Source organism: Dromiciops gliroides, chromosome 4, assembly GCF_019393635.1.
Source record: "Dromiciops gliroides isolate mDroGli1 chromosome 4, mDroGli1.pri, whole genome shotgun sequence".
NCBI lineage: Eukaryota > Metazoa > Chordata > Mammalia > Microbiotheria > Microbiotheriidae > Dromiciops > Dromiciops gliroides.
The window spans coordinates 340,914,907-340,940,002 of NC_057864.1; the positions used below are offsets into that span (position 1 = coordinate 340,914,907).

Consider the following 25,096-nt stretch of genomic DNA (forward strand, 5'->3'; position numbering starts at 1 on the left):
TTATCTGTATTCAACACCTACTATGTGCCAGGCATTGGGGAGACAATACAGTGAATGAAAAAATCCCTACACAGAAGGAAAAATTGCTATCATCAATAAAAAAGAAAAACAATTGCATTTTCCATTCAGAAAGGTCATTCCATCCTTATTACAAAATTTTATTTTAACTTTTATTTTGTTACAATTTTATTATTTTATTTATTACAAAATTAACCTTTTGATTATGTGATTGCAATAGAATTGAGAAAAATGCTTAAACTAATTCACCAGTACTTGTCCAACAGATAAACACAATACAGGCAATTTTCAATTACTTACTCTAATGGAGGAGAACATTGGGACGGGTATTCTAAAACAGTTATTAAATTAATGCCAACCCCTGGGCCCCAAGCAGTTTTACCAGTTACTGCTACTATCACCACCCCTAGGCTAGGAGACATAAAGCTATTCCTATTATTAAGATCAACAATACTTTTATTTAATGCAATTCAACAGTGATTTATTGAATGCCTCCTCTGTGATTTCATCTAGGAAAAATAGCATGGTAAATAGGCTGCCTATTGAAAATAGCAGAGGATATATTTATGATGTGGACACACATAGTTTTCATCTATTATTTTCTATACTGGAATTGAGACACAAAAAGATATCACAGATCAAAAAGACAGTCTTTGAACCCAAGGGCCATTGACACTTATCCTTGGCTACAGAGACTGAATTTAATTTTAACTTTGACAAAATAATTATTAAAAATGGAGTGGGGCAGCTAGGTGGCACAGTGGATAGAGCACCGGCCCTGGAGTCAGGAGTACCTGAGTTCAAATCCGGTCTCAGACACTTAACACTTACTAGCTGTGTGACCCTGGACAAGTCACTTAACCCCAATTGCCTCACTAAAAAATAAATAAATAAATAAATAATGCATTAGGAAAAAAAGGGGAAAAAATGGAGGTTATGTTCTACAGAGTTTCATAAATCTTTACTTCTCACATCTACTGATGTTTGTTGCTATTAGACATATTACTACCAATTTTCCAAATGTAAGAAAGATTAAAGTCTTCTGTACTGGCAAACGTTCTAAGACCTACATCAAGACTTGAAAAACAAAGTTCACACTATTGTTTCAAACTATCATAAGAAAGGGTGTGGATTTAGAGTCAAAAGTCTTGAGTTTAAGATGTCCCTTCCCAGCTCTTAAATTTACTAGTTAGGGGATCATGGGCAAGACCCGTGAAAGGGAACAGGTTCCTGAGGGTCATAGGCATAGCACTGCAAGCTCCTCAAGCGGCATCTAATCTAACCACTTCATTATATGAGGTGAGGTAGGTTGTGATTTGCCCATGGTTATACTCAGGTGGTAAGTAAGGGAGATAATAAGAGGGAGGTAGGGGACACAGGTTTCTTCCACAATAGCATGTGATTTATTTTTTTTTTGGTGGGGCAATGAGGGTTAAGTGACTTGCCCAGGGTCACACAGCTGGTAAGTGTCAAGTGTCTGAGGCTGAATTTGAACTCAGGTCTCCTGAATCCAGGACCAGTGCTTTATCCACTGTGCCATCTAGCTACCCCCATTAGCATCCAATTTCTTTGAGCTTCATTCTCCTCAGCTGTAAAATAATGCTTGTACTCACAGTGTTGTTGTGAAAAGAGTATTTTGTAAATGGTAAAGAATTATATAACAATAATAAAAATAACAGCTAGCAAAATTACATAGCCCTTTAAGCTTTGCAAAGCACTTTCTATATGTTATTTCTTTTCATCTTCACAACAACTCTATGAGGTAGAGGCTATTATTATCCCTATTTTACAAATGAGGAAACTGAGGCTCAAAAGGTTAAGTGACCTGTCCAGAATCATATAGCTAATAAGTGTCTGAGGCAGAATTTGATAAACTTGAGCTGCATGGTAAAGAGGACCTGTGTAGTCCTTATACCTGACTTCAAATCCTGGCTCTGCCAATTTCTACTTGAGTGACCTTGGGCAAATCACTTCACTTCTCTGAGCCTCTGTTTCCCCTTCTGTAAAATATGGAGTTGGGCTATATGGCCTCTAATATCCCTTCTGACTTTAGATCTATGCTATTTCAATGGATCTCTGAAGTCATCAATAAGCATACACTCTCAACTTCCATCACTCCTTCCATCACTCCTTTTCATCTTCTGCATAAATCCTCCAGAGAGGATCTACCCAAAATGCTAGATGCCTTTCTCTAAGTTCTTGAATATTCTGTGGGTATTGGACAATTGGGCCATCCATTATCCTTTCCTTTCACTATACAACCCGATTACCTCCTTTTCTAACCATCCATTTCCATGATGATATTCTTTGTACCCTTTCTTGTATGCAAATCACTGTTCTTGATATGTTGCAACCAATTTATATCTCCCTCATACATCTCTACTTGTAGATTTGACTCTTCAGGGATTAGAGTATTCCATGTGGTAATTAAAAAGGTTCAAGAGACATGATTTCTGAGTAATTTAATAATTTTATTAATAAGGCTAGCATGTTTATTAATAAAAAAGATGATCATTTGGATGTTTCTCTTAGACCAAAGTCAATCATGATGGTGGAGCTCAGAGTTTGTAATCCCTTTGAAGAGATCCCCAGGGTAGAAATCAACCCTGATTGGTTAATAATTAATGAGAGAATGACTATTACAATGAGGAGCTGAGTGATATCATTTCTATATTCAGACCACCCTGAGTTGTGGGCAATTTAGACAAAAGGGTCTGTCTCTACCCAATCTTGATTGAATGGAATTCATCTTAGACTAGAGATTCCTTGTAAGGTTGGGTGAGGTTGAATATAGGAGGTTAACTCAATCTTCTGAGACTAAGGTCTTTAAAACAGAAAAAGGGGGAACTCTGAATCCCCCCAAATCACTAGTTATTCATAATAATTGCTCTCATCCACAATGATATAGTACAACCAAGAGAATATTCTTGCTAAAAAAGATGGACGTTATGTGTATCACAGAGCAGCTTGAAATTGTTAAGAGAATTAGAATTTCCTAAACACAATTCAGACCATTCTCTCATTCAATTATGAGCCCAACTCATTATTCATTTTGCAATATCAGGCCTAAATAAATGTATTAATTAAATCAATAGGCTTTTTTTATGATGAAAACATTAAATATTCATCCACTTGGTTTTTCCTATGTAGATTGTGAAGTCTGAACACTTAATTGACTATGGATTGCACTGAGGAGATTCTATAGTATTTTGAGACTCAATGCAGATTGACCTTACATAATATACATGCAAGAGTATCTATATGACTTCACTGTCTACAGGGAATCCCTCTTCAATTTGTTTTCTGTGTAATCCATCTATCATGATGGTACTGAAAACATTTAGTGAGCATATGCCTCCCAATTGGTTGTTTTTATTGTTGTTATTATTATAGCTAACATTTATATAGAGCACTTTACATATGTTATGTCATTTGATCCTCACAATAACCTTGTGAGGTGGTGCTATCATCATCCTCATTTTACAGATGAGGAAACAGAGGCCTGAAGGGGTTGAGTGACTTGTCCAACATCACATAGCTATGTAAGTACCTGAGACAGGATTCAAACTCAGGTCTTTTGAATTTCAACTTTCACGCTCCATACACTATGCCATCTTAAGGTTTGAGTAATGCCTATTGCTGGTGATCAATCACACTGTGCTACATGCAGTTTAATATCATCTACAGCTTTGCCTTAGAAGTGGAGATTTTCAAGGTGGTGATTAACTCCTTGACCAGCTGAACAGCCTGGAGAGCAGTGCCCCAGTGCACTGACAAGCCACCAGCACCATGACCATAGTTGTGTACCACAGGTAGTCGATGTCCATCCCGTACCAGCATCTCCTTCTGCAGTCGAATTCCTGGCCGTGATGGCCGCAAGCCCACTTTCTCTTTGATATCCCAAGCTCCTTGAAGAGATGGCTCAAGAGCCCGACACCTGGCAAGAATCTCTCTACTGTTTTGTGGGTCAGGGGATAGATTCCAGTCATCTTTTTGTCTTGTTCCACCTAGTGTTACATCGAAGGCTCCTGGGTAAATATAAGTCAGTCCATCCCCATCTCGGATAAAATGCTTCAGCCAGGGAGCTTGAACTTTAAGTACTTGGCCCCTCACAGGGAAAAGTTGCAAGTCACCTACTAACTCTCTGCTTCCAAGGCCTGAGCAATTGACAACAATATCATATGAGCCATAAAGCTCCCAGAGATCTTCAACCTTTCTTGTGTGGACCTGGCCTCCTCTGCCCCTTAACCTAGGAAGAAGAGTGATAAGACATGGTTGTTGCTAGAGCTCCCATATATCACAAAGCTTGGTTTTTAAAAAATTAATGTCATTGAGGGGGCACCTAGATGGTGCAGTGGATAAAGCAATGGCCCTGGATTCAGGAGAACCTGAGTTAAAATCCAGCCTCAGACACTTGACACTTACTAGCTGTGTGACCCTGGGCAAGTCACTTAACCCTCATTGCCTGACCAAAAAGACAAAAACAAAAAACAAATTAATATCATTGAGAGCAGCAGGTTCTTTATGCTTTGTCTTTGGATTGCCAGCACCTGGCACAGTGTTTGTCTCTTAATAAATATGCCATTTGCTTTATGAATAAACAAATAAGGCAGTAAGTTTAAAAGGACAGATGCCATGAGGTATTCCAACAGAATCATGGCACCAAGAATTTGAGAGTTCAAAGAGTCCTCAGCAGCCATTCTAAACCCAACCGATAAACAAAAAGAGTCATCACTATAATATATGCAACAAGGGGTTGTCCAACCTCTGCTTGAAGACCTCTGAGGAGTGGAAACTCCTCACCTCTTGAAGCAACACATTGTACTTTGAGACAGCACTAACCCTTAGGAAGTTCTTTTTTTTGATATCAGGCTTCAGTTGGCATCTTTGCAGTTTCCTTGCTCCGGCCTCCTCAGCCCAAATGGAACAATTGTTCTTCAGCCTCAAGCAGAATATATTTAAGCTCCAAATTCTAACATGCATTCTAAAGTTAGCCAGAAATGGCCACCCATTTAGATTATTCAAAGATAAAGAAACTGTGAGCCCTGACACTTTTTATGCTTTACTGAGTTTCTGGGCTATTCTAGATGCTGAATAGATGCAAAACTCATTGATAACCTGTATTGTATTAATTCATAATTTTATATTTAATTGTATATGACTTTGTGACTTCTGTATTATTCTCTTGTACTGTTTTTTAATGTTTCATTTGTGAATGCTTTATTCCCCCAACTCAACTATAACTTTCCTGAAGTCAGAGGGTCCATGCCTTATTTCTTTTTTTAAGAATTATTTATTTTATTCTGACCTTAAGAAATAAAACAAGCATTTCCATAACATAGTAGGATAGAGAAAATATGATTGCACATGAAACTGCAAGAATACAACTTGCTGTTCCTTTTAAGTACATGATAAAGTTATCATATAATTTTCCTTTTTCTCTCTTTTTTCTTCCTTCCCCAACCCTCTGCCTTAAAGATAGCTACTTACACAACACACACACACACACACACACACACACACACACACACACAGAAATCATCCTATAAATATTTCTATTTATTAGTTCTTTCTCTGGATGCAGATAGCATCTTCCTTCACAGGTCTTTTGTAGTTAATTTGGGCATTTATAATAGTCAAAATGACTAAATCACTCAAAATTATGCTCTTTTTGAAAAATGTATATCCTAAATCCCTCAGAACAGAAACCTACTTACTGTATAATGAACCTAGTGTAACCATGCCTTATTTATTTTTAATTCATCACAGTGCCTGGCATTGTGCTCTGTATAGAACAAAGTAAATATGCAGAATTCTAGACTGGTAATGATTTGGGGAGAGAAAAAAATTATCAAGATATAAGGCAAATGATGATTTATTTGGAGAATCTAGTTTCCCAAATATTAGACCATCTACAGCATTCAGGTTAATTAGAAGGATGAATTGGTCTTCCTGGAGCTAGGGCAACCTAGCTCTTCCAGAAAGATATTATAATTAAAATCCTTTCAGACCCATCATACCCAAGTAAATGGTATGCTAGTTTGTTCAAATGTACATCCTATATCCTCCAGAGCAGAAACCTGCTTACTGTATCACAAAACTAATCTTCACCACATGTCTGGCCTTAAGAAATAAGAAAAGATGGGGCAGGTAGGTGGTGCAGTGAATAAAGCACTGGCCCTGGATTCAGGAGGACCTGAGTTCAAATCTGGCCTCAGACACTTGACACTTACTAGCTATGTGACCCCGGGCAAGTCACTTAACCCTCATTGTCCCGCAAAACAACAACAAAAAGAAATAAGGAAAGAATAAACTTAAGTGTGAAAACAAGAATCATATGTCTTCAAAGAATGCATGTAACCAAGCATTTTATTAAATTTGGGCCAACCTCTTTTAATGTGTTTATATGTGTGTGTGTGTGTGTGTGTGTGTATGTGTGTATGTATATATATATATATATATATATATCCATTTTTCTAATTGCCACTTCTTTCTTATGTTCATGTCTTGTTCCCAGATAGATAATAAACCCCTGTTAATATGCCCCCAACAAGCCATGGAGACAGGGATACAGTGCAGCACAGATCATAGTTTTCTCATCTAGAAAAATGAAAAGGTTGGATTAGCTGAAATAAGCTCTAAGTATATGAATCTATCAGTGAGAAAATGTGTTACCATCTCCTGACAAAGCACTCAGATTGCAGAATGAAACATTTTTTGGACTTGGCCAAGGCAGAAGTTTGTTTTGCTCGATGATTCATATTTGTTATGGGGGGTTTATTTTTCTTTTTTCCCCCAAGAAAGGGGGGTGGGAGAGAGAGGAAACCAGTTTTTGTTCATTTTTTTAACTTAAATTTAATTTAAAAGAATCTTTGGATCAAAATACAAAGAGACTGCTATGCAGGGAAGGAATTCTATATAAATGGCTAAGAAAGAGAGCCTTCCTTCCTATGGCACTCTCAGAAGCTCTGAGGCCAACAGTACACAGGAACAGTGCATTAGAAAAGGGGGAAATGGTGAAACTAACCAGCTAATGGGCGGTTTGTGAGTAGACAGAACTCTGAAACAGTTCAGATTTTCACTAATCTCAACCTTCAGGCTAGAAAATTCAACCCATATTTAAGTGCAGAGCAGGAATAGCCCCCATGCTACCAGATCTGCATTGGCCATCTCCTAAAAGTCCCTCCACAAGAGGGGGGGAGGCTGGAAGCCTACCAGAGGCATACACGTGGATCATAGACTCTTGCTTCACTACCTCAGGGCGGTAAGCTGTAGCCAGGACTACACATATTACAAGAGAGGAAGCACGTGAGGTGGTAGGGTAGAAGCTAGGTTCAAAGGATGGCACAGTGGCTTGAAGTCAGGAAGACTTAAGTTCAAATTTCACCTCAGATTGTGGATGTCACCCTCTTGATTTCTTCAACTGAAAAATGAAGGGGAGAGGAAGAGTGCATAGTTTCTTAGATCCCTTAAATCATCTGATCTATGATCCTAAGTTCTAGACTATAATATGGATAGAATTTCAAAGGAGAATCTCTAGTCTTTAGAGGAAATAAAATTACAAACCCCTGGAGACCACAGGATACTGATAGACAATAGCCTTCTACCATGAGAGCAGGGGTCAGCAAAATACAGCCCGAGTTGGTACAGCCATGAGTTAAGAATTATTTTTACATTTCAAATGCAATAAAACTGTATTATAAAATGTAAAAACCATTCTCAGCTCTCTGACTCCTGAGGCAGATCATAAAGGTTTCCTTGTTTCATGAATAATTAATGATTCAGTCTCTAGCATTCCCCAGTTCTTAGGGGAAAAGGCCCTACCAATTTAGTTTCTTACCTCTGCACACCTGGAGGTTCTGCCACACCACACAGGCCCTTCCCAGACACCACTGCAAAAACTGTCTCGCTTGGGGGAAAGGGAAACAAGAGAAATGCAACAGTAACCTAAAATAGATCTATTAACATGTATATTTATGCTATAGTCAACAACTGTATCATAACAGGCCAAATAGACCTATTCTTTTCTAGCCCTTACATCAAGCAATCTTTTATACTATCCTAATACCTGGGCTTAGGATACCTTCCTAAGCCTTTTAACAAATTCCACTTCCTCATATATAAAGTATCCAGATTATTTCTAATGCCCTCCCCAGCTCTTAAATGCTACAAGTCTGTGTTCAACTATACTCAGTAACAAATAGTAACCATTACTTAAGTCATCAACGGATATCATCAATAGTAATTTTGTTCCAAGCAATGACACAAATTTATTCCATGATCAGCTTTCAATGTGAAATTATATTAAAAAGGCAGCATGATATTATATGTCTGATTACAGGAAATCAAGGAAAGAATTAGGCAGCCACTATAAGCTTTGCATCCATATAGGATTAAGGAAGTGCTGAGCTCTTTCAAATTGAAATAAAGGTAGTAACAGACAAGGTTTAGAGCAACAGTATTTTCAGAGGAAAAGAACATCATGAGTCTGGATGACTTGATCCTTTGGGACATTGGTTTGGAGTTTGGAGGCCTTGACTGAAAGGAATAAACTGGCAGCTTTTTACTACAGTCTTTAAATATGGCTTATTCCAAAAGATAAAACAGAAGTGAGCTTTGTGAAGTCTTTTTTTTCTTCTTATAGGGGCACAGAAAAAGAAAAGAAAAGAAAAAATTAGACCTGCATTATAGGATTGTGGGACTTCATATTCATTAAGAGAAACTAAAGGTTTAAAAAGTCAAGTTTTTTTAAAAGGGTTATTTTAAAATAATTTTTTAAAATTAATACCTATAATATATAGGTCTACACACACGTGCATGTGAGCACACACACACTCATACTGAGGTTTGGAAAAGAACTTTCAGAATGGTATTTGGATTTTATTTGTTTGGTATGAGATCTATGATTTACTGGCATGGGGAGCTCATGGTGAGGAACTTGCTTCTACCTATAAATCAACAAGATGGGTCAACAAGCTTATTAAGAGCTTACTATGTGCCAGTCACTGTGCTAAGTACTGGGAATACAAAGAAAGGCAAACTGCCCCCAAGAAGTTCACATTCTAATGGAAAAGACAACATGCCCAAGAAAATGTACCTGCAAATAAAAGAGTTTCAGAGGGAAGGCACTATTCTGGAAAACAGTGGCCCCAGCAAGGCAGCTTGCAAAGAAGGGGACTAGAACAAAGATAATAGTGGGTCATGTGAGGTGTCACCAATCTGGACAGTGGGAGGCTGAGGGTAAAAGTTACAGAACAGAAAGGATTAAGCATTCTCACCTGTTTCTCTTTCTAGCTGTCTACCTGATCCTTCTCAGACTCCAAAGTTGTCCTATTAGCCATGTCCTGGACCCATTTCCACCTCTGCTTACTGGAGATCTCCCCCTAGATATCCTATAGGCATCTCAAACTCAGCAAGTCCCAAATGGAAGGTATTCCTCTTTAAACCCATCCTTCTTCCTGACTTCCTTATTCTTGTTCAGGTCACCACTTATTCTTCCAGTCACCTGGGTTCAAAACCACGGAGTCATCCTTGACTACTCACTTGCTCAGAGAACTGTAACCAAATGAATGGTACCACTGCTTCTAGAAAGAGCATCAGTCAACTCCCCTATGGCACAACTCACCATCCTTTTCACTTCCCAGACCACCCCACCCCACCCCTCCCTTCTGTGGCACCTACTCCCCTATATTTATTGTTTCTCTATTAGAATGTAGCTCCTTGAGGGTTGATACTTGTTTTTTATTTGTAACCTCAGGGCTCAGTCTCTTAGGGGGACTTGGTGGAGCACTCAACTGCGGGTGATAGGGAGCAATGATGCACACCTTATCTCTTAATATCTGGCCCTCCATTCCTTTCCTCATCATCAACTAACATTCTCAGTCTTGTTACTAAATATAAGACAACAGAGAAGTTAAAAGCAGCTCTGGTTCAGGAAATGGTGAGGAAATACTGGGCTAAGCAATTACTTCTTGGCATCTAAACAAAAATCAGAGTGAGGTGATCCAGTAAAAGCACTGGACTTGGAGTCAGCAAGAACCAAGTTCAAATCCTATCTCAGAGGCTAACTGTGTGACCTTGGACAAGTCATTTAACCTCTCATCCTCAGTTTGTACCTGCCACTGAGAGGGGTTGTGAAAATCCAATGAAACAGCATTATATAAAGTGCTTTGCAATAATATATATGCTATACAAATGTTAGTATCATAATTACCTCACATACTTACCACAAGGCAACATGCTGCCATTGACTATTTGGAATGGGATCTGTGACGTTATGTGATGTTAGATGTCCAATGAAAAAAGACCAGTGTCTTTTTTGCCTGGCAATGAGGGTTAAGTGACTTGCCCAGGGTCACACAGCTAGCAAGTATCAAGTGTCTGAGGCTGGATTTGAACTCAGGTCCTCTTGAATCCAGGGCCAGTGCTTTATCCACTGAGCCACCCAGCTGCTCCCAAAGGACCAGTGTCTTAAGAAGGGACACCACCTTTTACTAATAACCTTGCAGTTATCATATGTGTAAGGGGCTAAAATTCTAGCTATACTATCTAAAATCTAATGAGTGGTCACCAGTAAATTATAAGCTTTAGCAAGAGTATTTAAGTGTTTAAGTATTTATTAAAGAGCATTAGGATCAGAAGGAAAGGTAAAAATCTAACTATTTCTAAGAGACCCCAACATCCGACCCACCATGGTGAGGTCAGAAACAAAAAAGGGACCCAACACTTCCTCCTTCGTCCCAGAAACCTCCTGTGAAACTGGGAACATCCACCATCCACATGCACACACAGCTCCAAGCTAATTGGCTGGTAGCTTTGATAGACATTACCCACAAGCAAACGTCACTTCCTGACACCAAAGAAAAGCCGCATAGCTTGCCCTCAGATACCTTCTCCTCATAGCGGAGCTTTCCTACAGTAACTCTCCAGCAGGTGGCATTACTCCAATTGTTACACATGCAAATGAGATTTCTTTTCTACAAAGTATATTTCTACACAGGTCTGTGTCAGTTAAATAACATCTTGCAGAAAGTCTCTAGTTTCTTTTCCAATATAGCTAATGTTGCATAAGACCAAGATATAGTACCGTATGAGGATAATAACAACACATTTCTATTGTGTGATGTGGTTTAGAAAGTCCTTTATTCACAACTCCAAGGGCTTGGTTGTGTAAGTATTATTGTTATTCCCATTTTATAGATGGGGGAGCTAAAGGTCCTTCTTTATATGTAGGAAACAACCTGGAAGTTTGAGATTTGATGAAGAAGGAAACTGACAAATAGAAGCACACAAACCGGGGGGCAGCTAGGTGGCATAGTGGATAAAGCACCTGCCCTGGATTCAGGAGGACCTGAGTTCAAATACAACCTCAGAAACTTGACACTTTACTATTTGTATGACCCTGGGCAAGTCACTTAACCCTCATTGCCCCACAATGAATGAATGAATGAATGAATGAATGAATGAATGAATAAAAGAAGTACACAGACTGGCTTGATACTGTCTTTACCCAATCTGTGAACCACCATAGATTGAGAGATACTAGCTTTCTTGGAATAAAAAGTATCTGCTTTTTGTAACAGTAAGTCTAATTGGCATTGCTTAGTAAATCGATCACCCAGACTTATTAAGTGTCTACTAAAAGCTAGGCATTGTGGAGACAACAATACAAAGAATGAGACAATACATATTCAAAGAGCTTACATTTTTTTCTAAATATTATCAAGATTAGCAATAACTGAAAATTCCTGGTGGTGTTGTTCAGTCATATCTAACTCTATTTGACCCCATTTGGGGTTTTCTGGGCGGATATACTGAAGTGTTTTGCCATTTCCTTCTCCAGCTCATTTTACAGATGAGAAAAAAGAGACATGGGGTTGAATGACTTTTCCAAAGTCACATTGCTAGTGTCTGAGGTCAAATTTGAACTCACGGGGCAGCTAGGTGGTGCAGTGGATAGAGCACCAGCCCTGGAGTCAGGAGTACCAGAGTTCAAATCCGGCCTCAGACACTTAACACTTACTAGCTGTGTGACCCTGGGCAAGTCACTTAACCCTAATTGCCTCACTAAAAAAAAAAAATTGAACTCACATCTTCCTGACTCTAGGTCCAGCAGTCAATCCACTGTGCCACCCAACTGCCCTTCCTGGTACTAATCGTAGCTTAATAATTGCCTGTTGATTGATTAGCAAGAGAGACTATGAGAAGCAGCTAGCTGGTGACCCTGGGCAAGTCACTTAACCCCAGTTGCCTTCAAAGAGAGATAGATAGAAACAGAGAGAGACAGAGACAGAGACAGAGACAGAGACAGAGACAGAGACAGAGACAGAGACAGAGACAGAGACAGAGACAGAGACAGAGACAGAGACAGAGACAGAGACGCTATTGGATGTGTAGTGCTGATTATAGAGTCAAGAGGAACTGGGTTGAAAGCTTGGCTCCACCACTTGTTAGCTATGACCCAGGGTAAGTTACCAAACCTCACTGGTCCCCAGTCTCCTCACCAGTAAAATGGGGGCAGTGTACTAGAGGATCTCTGATATCTCCTCCAGCTCTGGGTCTATGGTCCCGTAGGTGTCTCCACAAGGTTTCTGAGGAGAGAAGGAATGCCCATCTATCCAGGATAATTTAAGGATTCTGATAGAGGAAAGGGAAGGGTCCAGATAATCTCCAAAGCTGTCTCCCCACCATGATTGTTCCAGGGAACTTCCTATAAGGGACAAGGAAAGGGCACAAGGAAAGGTTATTCTGGTCATGATCCTCAGGATATTTCACCTTGAGAAAAATGAATGGCTTTAGTTCTTTGTTGGACTCTAAAACTCAGATTTGTGGTAGAAAATAAATGTTCCATCAGGAGAACATTGTACACAGTAACAGCAACATTGTGTGATGATTAACTGTGATAGACTTAGCTTTTCTCAGAAATACAATGATCCAAGACAATGCCAAAGAACTCATGATGGAAAATGTTCTCCGCATGCAGAAAAAAGAACTGTGAATTCTGAATGCAGATTGTACCATTCTGTCTCTACTTTTGTTATTGTTTTTTTGTTTTTGAGGTTTTTCCCTTTTGTTCTGATTCTTCTTTCACAACATGACTAATGTAAAATATGTTTAATGTGTAGCAGGAGGAGTTCAGAGAAACCTGGAGGGTCTTACGTGAGCTGATGATGAGTAAGATGAGCAGAACCAGAAGAACATTGTACACAGTATCATCAACATTGAGTGTTGACCTACTGTGATGGACCATATTCTTCTCACCAATGCAATGGTACAGAAGAGTTCCAGAGAACTCATGATAGAAGAGGATCTCCAAATCCAAGAAAAAAAAAAAGAACTGTGGAGTATAGATGCTGATTGAACCATACTATTTCTTTTTTTTGGGGTGCTGTTTTTTTTTCTATTTTGAAGTTTTGCATTACTGCCCTGATTTTTCTCTTATAACAGGATTAATGCAGAAATAGGATTAATGTTATTATGGATATATATATATGTGTGTGTATATATATATGTATATGTATATAGATATATAGATATAACCTATATCAGATTACCTGCTGTCTAGGGGAGGGGGGAGGGAGGGGAGGGAGGGAGAAAAATCTGAAATTGTAAAGCTTGTATAAACAAAAGTTGAGAACTATCTTTACATGTAACGGAAAAAATAAAATACCTTATATGTAAAAAAAAAAAAAAAAGACCTATAGGTACCACAGAACTCTGAGCCCAATTTGAGCTATGTGACATGGCAGCCAATAAAAGTCAATAAGATTTTAGTTTATATTAACAAAAATCCAGCATCTAAAATCCAAAAAAATATATATGTTTAATGTGATTGTACATATACAACCTATATCAGATTGCTTTCTGTCTTGGGGAGGGGAGAATGAAGGGAGAGAGGGAGGGAGGGAGAAAAATTTGGAACTAAAAATCTTATGAAAAAAAATGTTGAAAACTATCTTTACATGTAACTGGAAAATAATAAAATACCTTTATGATTTAAAAAAAAGAAAATACATGTTCCAGAAGTTGACATTACTTTTAGGGAGGTAATGCTTACATTGCATCTACTGTCTGCTAGCCTGTTGGGTGAAGCTAACATCTTGACTTAGAATAATACAGACTGAAAGCTAACATTGTATGAAAGAAGGGTAGAAGTGAACCAGCAACTTACTGAGGCTGCCAGATGATCCACGATTGTGTAGCCAATCATCTGAGCCAGTTCTATGCATAGACAGAGTGGGTGGCTACCTACACCTTGAGGGCTCTCACTCACTCACTCACTCACTCACTCACTCACTCACTCACTCACTCACTCACTCACTCACTCTCAGCAACTGGCCATATTATGTCCCTTCCTCTTACCTACCATGAAATTCCTACTCCTTTGAGTTAGCCAAAAAGGTGAGGGCATTCACCTCCAGAAATCCACCTCTTACACCCTAGGAAAGAAGGGGAAAGAAAGTCCTCTTCCATTAATGTAGTAGTGCAGGTTAGTTTCTCAGATAACCAGCCATCAGGTGAACGATGTCTTATGAGCACTAAAGGAATGGGACACAAGACAAGTAAGTTTCTTTAGGGAGAGGTTGAGAAAGTTCTGAATGGGGTGAAGATAGGAGCTCTACTCAGGAATGGTAAGCCCGAAAGGGGCCCCCATATTAGGGGGATAGTTCCTGGGCAAAGAGAAATTAGGGTCCTCAATACATGAAGTCATCGATAATAATAATAATAATAATAATAATAATTAATATTTATATGGTGCTTTAAGGTTCACAAAGTACTTTCACACAAATTAGGTAAAATGTTTGCAAAATGCTTTTTTAAGGTTTTTTTTAAAGACAATTTTTTTTGTGGGGCAATGAGGGTTAAGTGATTTGCCCAGAGTCCCACAGCTAGTAAGTATCAAGTGTCTGAGGCTGGATTACCTGAGGGCCAGTGCTTTTTCCATGCAAAGTACTTTTACAAAAATTATGTAAAATGCTTGCAAAATGTACAAATTTTGCAGGTGAGGAAACAGGCTTAGCAACATTAACTGACTTGCCTAAGATCACACAGCTAGTTAGTGACTGAACAGGATGTGAACTCTGGTCTTTCTGATTCCAAGTTCAGTAGTCTATCAACTTCACCGCCTAGCTTCCAAGTTAAGTGCAGGCCACTGAAAACAAAGATGAGCTTTGAAAAACAACAGTAACAACAACAATAAAAGGACACAGTAGAAAGAATGCTAACTCTGGAGGCAGAGGACCTGGGTTCAAATCCAACTCCTGACACTTGCTACCTGTGTGACCTAAAGCAAATAATTTAAACTCCCTGGGCCTCAGTTTCCTCACCAAAAAACAGGGGTGTTAGATTAGGTGACCTCTGAGGTCTCTTCTAGCTCTAGTCTTAGGATCTATGATCTCTGATGGAATTTTTAAAATTCTATGACAGAAATCACTGCAAATTCTTTTGCAGAAAAGAAAGTAGGAAGGAATCTTTGGAGGAACTTACCTTTCTTTTCTTTTCTTTTTTTTTTTTTTTGCGGGGCAATGAGGGTTAAGTGACTTGCCCAGGGTCACACAGCTAGTAGGTGTCAAGTGTCTGAGGCCAGATTTGAACTCAGGTCCTCCTGAATCTAGGGCCAGTGCTTTATCCACTGTGCCACCTAGCTGCCCCCAAGGAACCTACCTTTTCTCCAGCCATGGCAAATAGGAGAGGCCTTCACATTTCATGGTGGTAAAGGCTTGGCCGAACACATGCTGCGGAAATTTCTTCAGTTCTGATTCAGTCATCTTCCGAAACCCCAGCACGGTGTCAGCCCAGAAGGGCCTCTCTTGCTGTGAAATGTTTCTATATATCAGCCAGCTAAAAGTCATGGGATGCAGAAAACTCTTCAGTTTTCATGGAACACATATACCCAACATCATTATGAACAATAACAGCAATAATGGCTTGCAGTTCTATAGCCCTTTAAGGTTGGCAAGGTGCTTTACATACGTTATCTCACTGGCTCCCATTTGCTAAGCTCCCTGCTGTTCATCTTGGCATCTCTCACTGCTGAGCACAGTGGTGCCTTGTATAAACACAAAATAAATATTTGTTGAGAGAGCAAACAAATGAGTTGTGACTATAATGGCACGAGAGAGGATTTGTCAAGTGGGGTTTATAAACTGGCTCTGAAAGGTAATTGCAAAAGCAGTCTCAAAAAAGGTTTGGATCAATGTAGCAATTTAGAATCAGGATACAGACTTCCAAAGTGGCTGTCAACAAAACAATCGATTGTAAACAATCAATTAACATTTATTAAACACCTACAGGGTTATATCCCAGGCATTGGTTTGGTACTGGGGATACACAAGCAAAAGTGGAATAATTCCTGCCCTTAGGGAGCTTACTTTGGGTTTTGGGGGGAGGGGAGCTGGGGCAATGAGGGTTAAGTGACTTGCCCAGGGTCACACAGATAATAAGTGGCAAGTATCTGAGGTTGGATTTGAACTCAGGTCCTCATGAATCCAGGGCTGGTACTTTGTCCACTGCGCCACCTAGCTGCCCAGGGAGCTTACTTTGAAAAGGGGTATAAATTCTGGCTTCTCAAAAAAGATCTCCTGGCTTTATAATTATATGCACAGAATCCATTTAAGAAAGCACCCTGGGCCAACCCCCACAAGCCATCCCAGGACAAAGTGAAAGAAATAAGCTGTCACTTTGGTGACGGGAAGGGCAGTACAGGACCAAGCCCCATGGAGGGGAGACAGAGACTCCAGGACACTGGTGGAAAGTATAGTGGAGGATGGAGGTGGTGCTAGTTTATTTAATTAGTTCTTCCTGACAAGTAGGCTCTAAGCTCTGTTATTTGTACCTGTAGAATCCCTCCAAATGCTTTCAGTATGCTCTAGATTTGGCACCTATATGTGTCTCATCCTAATTATGGCTCTGCCCCTCAATCATTGTGCCCATTTTGGTGTCTTCAAGAATGACCACAAGTAAATGAAACAAACATTTACTATGTACCTTATCTACTCTGTGTTCATCACAGACAAAATATCTCAAAGGGATGAGAACCAGTTCATTTCTTAAAACCCCTCAAGGAGGGGCAGCTAGGTGGCGCAGTGGATAAAGCACTGGCCCTGGATTCAGGAGGATCTGAGTTCAAGTCTTTCATCAGACACTTGACACTTACTAGATGTGTGTGACCCTGGATAAGTCACTTAACCCTCATTTCTCCACCAAAAAGAAAGAAAGAAAAAACAAAACAAAACAAAAAACCTCTCAAGGAAAATTATTGTATACCCTCCCTTTGTAACTCATTCCAGTATCTAATAACCTTCACTGTTAGTGAATTGTCTCTTCATGCTATAATTTGTCCCAATTTTTTCTTGTTCCAGACTATATAGAGACAGAAAACACAAGATCAGAGCTCAATTATAGAGCTAGAGATGTCAAAGATCTTAAAGGTCATCTAATCCAACTGCCTTATTTTACATTTGGGGAAACTGAGGCCATTCTCAGTTAAATGACTTAATCAAGGTGACACCCATCATAAATGGCAGAATCAAAATTCAAATTTGGGTTGGTATCCTTTCCACTTTTATCATAAATCTAAGACCAACCAGTCCAACCTGCTCATTTTACAAATGGGGAGAGAGTTAAGTGATTTGTCAAAATTCATTCAAGTTGGTAAGATTCAGTCACCAATTTCTATATAAATCATAAAAGTAAAACTAGCTGAAATTTTTATTGCCTTTTATGGTTGACAAATTACTTAACATACATTGTCTCATTTGAGGCTCATGACAACCTTGTGAGATGGGTAGTACATTATTATTTTCCCAATTTACAGATTTGAAAATGGGTACTAGGAAGTTGTTTGCCCAAGGTCATAAAATTAGGAAGTGGTGGGGTCATTGAGGATTCTGAGTCATAAAAAACAAAAGTCAAACTGTCCTTTCTTACTATTTCCCACCCCAAAAAAGCAAGAAAATTCTGTCTTCAGGCTGGCCCCTTACCTGAAAGGCACTCTATTGTATCCTTTAAAAATCCCTGGTTTTCTTCCAACTTCAGCTCCAGAGCCCCTTCCTATGTAAGGCTTTTCCTAATCCCTTCACCTGCAAATGCTTCCCTTTCCCCCAAAAGAAGATGCTTTGCTTTTATTTTGTATATATTTCACATGTATTTATATTTGTACATTGGCATCCCCCTCCAGGATGTAAGCTTGAGACCAGGGACTATTCAGCTTAGGTCTTTGGTTCCTGAGTACCTGCTAAATGTTTGTTGATTTGGTGAAGAAAATGTTTAACTACGTTCAGCATCCTCTGCTCAAGGAGCCAGAAAAGTGTAGGATAGGTGTTGTTGTTTTTTGGGGTTTGTTTTTTAATGTTCATTCCCATGACCACAATTATGTAAAAGAAAACACTGTAAGACTTTTTAATTTTGACCAATGCCATGACCTGTTGAATCTTCAGAATCTCGTCAAGCCCGATTCCCATTTCTCAGTAGACTATAGGTGTGGAATGAGGCATACGTTTTCAGACACGAGCAATATATTGGTATGTTTTTCCTCACAACTCCCAGGCTAGCTACACTAGGTGACAAAAGTGGGTAGAGCACTGAACTTGGAGTTAGGAAGACATGAGGTCAAATCTAGCCTCAGAAGCTTGCTTGCTATGTGATCCTGGGCAAGTCATTTAACCTGTCTGCCTCTGGTTCTTCATCTATAAAATGGAGATAATAACAGCACCTACCTCCCAAAGTTGTTGTGAGGACAAAATAGATAATATTTGTAAACTTTAAAGCACTATATAATTAGTAGATAGCTATATATTTCAAAGGAGGGCTATTTTTTTCAGGGAGGGATTGTTATTGAGAAATTATATAAAAAGAAAGATTATTAGTAAAACACCAAAAATATGTGCTACTGTATAATTTTCAGAGTTTTACAAAAAAATGCCTAACCTTACTTACTTGTAATAAGAAACATTCTCTGGGGAATGGTTAGGCAATGGCAGTGATATTTAAAAAGGTTCAATAAAACATTTTTAAATGTCCATCTAAATGGATAAGATTAAAATATTCTCATGTTTAAAAGGAGAAAATAACTACCTAGAAGATTCACTTTTGTGGTATACCTCTCTCCTTGACTGGTGCCAGATAAATGCAGTCATATTTCTATTTATACATTTCAAAATCATGCTATGAAAGAAATTAGTCCTGAGCCACAGAAAACCATGTCCAGCTCTTTCCTCACTATAACTATTTTTGCACCATGTTGCTCTTAACCAAACGTTCCCCCAAAGAAACACAAAATTATTTTCTTGTAGTGAGGACCCTAAGTGATTTTTTTATTATCTCTAAAGCAGCTAAGTATTATCTTTCTATCTCTTACATTTCATGAAAGAAGTCACTTTTCAAAGGTTGTTTCTACCTCCCCTAGTTCCTCAGACATATTTGGCACACAGTGAGCGTATCTTACAATGAAGAGCATGTTTGTTCACAAGTATTTAACATTTTTTAAAGGTCTTCCTGAAATTTGCTCTCTTACCCAGATACCAGGTAAACGCCAGCATCTAGAGCTTCTGATGAATTAGTGATTGCAAACAATCTGTCAAATGTCTCTTGAAACCAATGCTTCTGCAGGGGAATTGGTGTACCTGTCATTATGACATAAGGAAAAAGGGAAACAGATGGGGAAGATTCAGTTTAAAAAAACCAACGTCAAACCAGCTCCTCCCTGAGAATCAGAAAAGGAATTAAGAAACATTTCCTTTGATCATATCACTCCCCTGTTTAAGAAGTTTCAATGGCTCACTGTTCTTTTAAGATAAAATATAAATTCTGTTTGTCATTTAAAGCCCCTCAAAATATGATATCATCTTGCTTACAAGTTAGCTGAATTGAGCCTGCTAAGACAAGCCCAGAATTACACTAGACTAGATGGTGGATACAGAAGGGTAGAGTGCAAGTCAATAGGGAAAGAAGTGAAGATTGTATATTTAGAGGACAAGGGATTCCTACCCACCCTCATTTCAGAGAAGCAAGGCCTCCTCCCACACTTCAGACACTGGCTCACCAACCACTTCTTGTTACCATGTCTCTCCTTCTGTCACTTGCAAGAGTCACAACTGTCTAGGTCTAAAAGTGCAGAGTCTATAACTGAGCAAGGACAGACCATGAAAGGACAGTGTCTCAGGCTGATTCCTTTCCTTGGCCAAACTATCAATTGTCAGTGCTTCATGTTCTCTCCCTCCTTGTTATTTGGAGGGGTTTTGTTCTTGTAAACCATCTACTCCTCACTTTGTTCTTGTAAACCATCCACTCTTTGGACTTGTTCTTGGGTTCTGTCCATGATCTCTCCCTCTGGATTAATTGCTTCTGTGCATTTGTGACCTTGGGTTTTACATCTTAAATCTGTTTGGATCAGGCCCTTCTTTTTTTCTTCCCCAATTCAGACAAAAATGAAACAAGCACTTATTAAGTGCCTAAGCATGTGGGAAGGGGCTATATATGGGAGAGAGTAAGTGGAAAAGGTCCTTGGTGAAGATAAGTGTTAAGAGGAGTGGTTCAGTTCCTCCCAACCATGTTTTCAGATGGTCTGTCTGTTAAGGGCTGCTAATCTCTGGCACCACATGCCCCATTACCAATGCCACAGTCACCACCACCACTAAAGGTCCACCCATCTTTAAGAGAAGAATTCTAGTCTAACAATGCTAACTGCAGTATCACTCACCTGGATAAGCATGAGGAATAAGCATTCCAGCTGCTATATCGCTAGTGGTGTCAGGTGTAAATTTATCAGAAATAACATCAATGGAGCATTGTGGGATGGATTCAGAAATGCAGACAGCTGTGGAGAGCCCAACTACACCTGCACCAATAACTGCAACTCTGGTCATATCCATTGGCTCTGTGAGGGTGGGGAAAAGGGGATTCTAGAATACTGATTGGATTCTTCCAATAAAAAACTCTCATTAAGCATTGAATTAAGAACAATACAGTATAATACAACATGATATAACAAACACATATTAAGTGCCTACAGAGTTATCTCTGACTGATGGATTCCCATTTGGATCACTTTTCATTTAAGATAAAATTTTAAAACAACAATATACCAATTGTAGGATTTTGTTCAGTCATTTTTTTTCAATCATGTCTGCCTCTTTGTGACCCCATTTAGGGTTTTCTTGGCAAAAACACTGGAGTGGTTTGCCATTTCATTCCCCAGCTCATTTTACAGATGAGGAAACTAAGGCAGACAGGGGAAAGTGACTTGCCCAGGGTCATACAGCAATTAAGTGTCTAAGGTCATGTTTGAACTCATGAAGATGAGTTATACTGTCTCCAGGTCCAGTGTTCTATCCACTACACCACCTAGCTGTAGGACAGCTCCCATTAATTGTGGACCCATTACTGATGGGATAGTTACAGGTAAAAGGCTGGAGTAAGTATATTGGAGTCAGGGTAGAATTCAGAGCTGGAATGAACATTAAGAAGGAAGGAAACAAGAATTTATTTAGTACTATGTGCCTGGAACCTTACAGATATTATTTGATCTTCCCAACAACACTGGGAGCTGGGTGCTATTACTATCCCCATTTTACAGCTGAAGAAACTGAGGCAGACAGAAACAAAGTGACTTGCCCAAGTACACAGCTAGTAAGTATCTGAGGCTGAATTTGAACTCAGATCTTCCTGAGTCCAGGCCTGGAAACTCTATTCATTTGTACCACCCAGCTGCCTTGGAGATCTTGGAGTCCAACACCTCCTATCAAACTCATCATACCCAAGATCCCTTGTGCATGGAATTCCAACCTGAGGTGCCAAAAGACCATAGGAGGTCTGGAAATAGGAGCTCTAACAGGATTGTGTTAGGACACCCAAGAACATTCCCATCCCAGAAGCCTCTTCAAGATTAAACTGAATCTGGTGGTGATGATACACATACTTGAAAAATCTGTAATGTTTTTGGGACCCTTCCAAGACAGGAGTTTTTTAGTTCATCAATAAGTATGTGGGGGAACATCTGGTATGTGTTCAAATCTATGAGATAGACTCTTCAAGGTAAGTTTGTAGCAATGTACTATTTAAGACCATTCTGGAAACTTGTAAACTTTATGGTTACAAAACATTCTCATGATTATTCTATGAGGTAGGTAGTCCATTATTATTACCATTTTACCATTGGTTGTTTTCCCCAGCAAGTAGACAAGCCCTGGAGTCTATATAATATGATTATTGAAGGGAGCCAGAAAAGCCCACCTACTCCCCCCCCCCATTTCTTCCCTGTGGTGAAGTAAAAAGAGCATTGCATTTGAGTCAATAAACCAGCATTTACTAAACACTTAGTATGTGTCAAATACTGTGTTAAGTTCTAGGGATAGAAAGATATATTCATAAAGATATATGAAACAGTCTCTGCCCTCAAAGAGCTTATATTCCAAAAGGGTTGATAACATATACTTATACAAGTAAAAAGAGAATAGTAGAACATGAATACAAGGTATTTTGAGTTCTGGCTTAGCCACTCCCTACCTGTATGAGATGGGACAAGTTACTATAGAGCAACTAGGTGGTACAGTGGATAGAGCACAGGGCCTAGAGTCAGGAAAACTTGAGTTCAAATCCGGCCTCAGACACTTACTATGTGACATTGGGCAAGTCACTTGACCCTGTTTGTCTCACTTTCCTCATCTGTAAAATAGGCCAGAGAAGGAAATGGCAAACCACTCCAGTAATCTTTGCCAGGAAAACCCCAAATGTGGTCACAAAGAATTGAACACAGCTGAACAACACCTTAGCTTCTCATTTATAAAATGTAAAGTAATGCTACCTCACAGGGCAATTTTGAGGAAAGCACTTTGTAAATATTAAAGCTAACTAATTGTATGCCATTATTACTGTTGCTTGAAATTTCACTATTAGAGCCCATTCCTTTGGGTTAAGGTTTTGCCAAAGGGCCAGAAGTCCTCTGACAATATCTTACTCTTCCAAGAGCATTTGCATTTTATAGACATGAACCCTTTGAGGAGGATTTCATCTGCCAATCGTTTTTGGGTGGATGGGACAAACTATCCGAAAGGGAATGAGGATACAGTATCATAAGCTTCAATGAGAGCAGGAGGAGGGAAGAGGCCAGGGCACTCTGTCTGGAGGAAGGACTCTACCCTGAGCCAGAGGACAGCATGGATAGCGGGAAGAACAATCAGAGGACTTGAGTTCAAATCCTACCTAAAAGACTTACTACTTGCAAACACTACTACAGGACCTTGGGAAAATCACAGAATCTCTCTGGGTATCAGTTTTCTCATCTGCAAAAAAGAAAGGCCTGGATTTGATGACTTCTGAGGTTCCTTCCAGGTCTAGGACTATGGTCCTATGAAACACTAATAAATTCTGGGGAGGAGAAGAGGAGGGTCCAGCCAAGAGATAGGAAAGTAATAAAGACAAGTTTTATGCTACACAATTTTTTTCTGTTGGGGATCATCCCTGACCACCTACAGACTCATCACTGTTTCAAGAGATTAAGAGATGGCTATAGAATATCTAGTGTGTGGTGGCCTTGTGGTGATGGAACAGAGAAGCAAAGCAGCAGCACTGTGTCATCCTGGAGAGAGCCATCTGGATTCAGAGTCCAGGATCTGAGTTCAAATTCCAGCTCTTCCTCCTTGGTCAATTCACTTAACCTCTCTAGGACTCAGTTTCTGCAGATGTAAAAGCAAGAGGTTGGGATAGATCAGGGGTTTTCAACCTTTTGGGGGGTCATGGACCCTTCCTGAAGTCTAGTAATGTTTTTAAATGCAGAAAATAAAATATTTAAGATTAGAAAAAACAACTATATTGACATACGATTATCAAAATATTTTAAAGAAACAAATTCTTGGATAATAGCTTAGGAACCCCTAGAGATGATCTCTAAGGATCCTGCCCTAAGAAGCAGGTGAGTGCTGGTAGCATATTACATAATACCGCTTAAAAGCAAGAGGTTAAAAGGGAGGAAATTGCTGCGGACACGAATAGCAGCGCTCAAGATTCTCAGCTCACCTGCTACCAAGCCACCTTTGAGGCACCCAGGACGCTGCAGAAACCTCACCTTTAGAGAATTCCACCTGGTTAGTAAAGTGAAGGAGAAGAGTACCTGAATTGCACAGGTCTGGGGCGTCAGCCTAGGAACCCACCGAATACTTGCAACCAAAACACTTGTTTTCCCGAAGGAACTGGGGAAAGAGCAGAGTGAGGGCCAAAAGTAAAACTGCTTCCCATTGGAGGCTTTTGGACTACGCCCCCACTGACTTCACTCCCCATTGGCCAGTGAGTCTTTTGGCGATCGAACCTCCTGGCCCCTCCCTTGCCCTAGGGACTCGGGCTCCCCAGAAGGAAGCTTATACGACAGCATTGGCAAAGCTGCAAGGAGACTTACAAAAACAGTTTTACCCGTTCCCTCCTTTCTCTCCACCGCCTCCAAGGTTTCAGTTTTATACTCAGAGTCTAGCTGGATCCTAAAAGTGCCCCAACTCTTCGGTAACTCAGGGAACCCCGGCTGGAAGCCAACATTCCATTACTTTTCTTTGACCCTTTCTTGGAAGTCACCTGCCCACCACCCAAGACGGCTTTCTTGTTAGCCTCCAAGTCCAGCTGGCAGACAGAGACTCCCAAGGTAGAGCCTGTGGGACATAGCTTTCTGTACCTGTGCACCCCCTTCCTTGTGAATGCTCCAGGAGGCTTGGTTATTTCTGTTACTTGAAATAGAGAACCAGGCTTTTGAGGCTGACAGCAGCCCCATGTACAATCTATAGGCAACTCCTTTACGAAGAAAATCTCAGGATAGTTGACATGATTGTGAGCAAGGGGAGACTTGAAGCACTGCTAGCTTTGTGTGGAAGACTGGTGGCGAGTCAGCAATACCTGAAATTCCACCATTATTGATCAGCTGGGGAAAAAGACTTAATTAACAATTTGTTGTTGTTCAATTTGTCCGACTCTTCGTTGACCCCACTTGGGGTTTTCTTGGCAAAGACACTGAAGTAGTTTGCTATTTCCTTCTCCAGCTCATTTTACAAATGAAGAAACTGAAGCAAAAAGAGTTAAGTGACTTGCCCAGGATTACACA

The 25,096-nt window shown here is 39.7% G+C and overlaps 1 protein-coding gene across 5 annotated transcripts; it reads right to left on the bottom strand.

Annotated features, from left to right (window-relative positions):
* Positions 1-1,792: 1,792 nt before the first annotated feature.
* On the bottom strand, positions 1,793-24,211 carry DDO (D-aspartate oxidase). 5 transcript variants are annotated; one of them, XM_044004401.1, is made up of 6 exons: positions 24,125-24,211; positions 20,717-20,893; positions 19,532-19,640; positions 15,682-15,858; positions 7,859-7,927; positions 1,793-4,267 (listed from the first exon to the last, which is right to left on the bottom strand). In XM_044004401.1, exons 2-6 carry the CDS (start codon positions 20,886-20,888, stop codon positions 3,700-3,702), a joined length of 1,095 nt encoding a protein of 364 aa, XP_043860336.1. In that variant the 5' UTR covers positions 20,889-20,893; positions 24,125-24,211; the 3' UTR covers positions 1,793-3,699. The 5 variants fall into 5 exon arrangements, with proteins under 5 accessions (XP_043860336.1, XP_043860334.1, XP_043860337.1 ...); XM_044004399.1 differs by having other exon boundaries at positions 24,031-24,191; XM_044004402.1 differs by having other exon boundaries at positions 24,080-24,169.
* Between the last annotated feature and the right edge of the window lie 885 nt (positions 24,212-25,096).

What these genes read in the sequence shown, in the direction of transcription:
- DDO (XM_044004401.1), bottom strand. Translation starts at nt 20,888, where the DNA reads ATGGATATGACCAGAGTTGCAGTTATTGGTGCAGGTGTAGTTGGGCTC. An exon ending in TTGCCATGGCTGGAGAAAAG is followed by an intron (nt 7,928 to 15,681) that starts GTAGGTTCCTTG and finishes CTTTCCCCCAAG; the next exon opens with CGAGACAGTTTTTGCAGTGG. An exon ending in GAACCTCCAGGTGTGCAGAG is followed by an intron (nt 4,268 to 7,858) that starts GTAAGAAACTAA and finishes TCTTCTTCCTAG; the next exon opens with GTTAAGGGGCAGAGGAGGCC.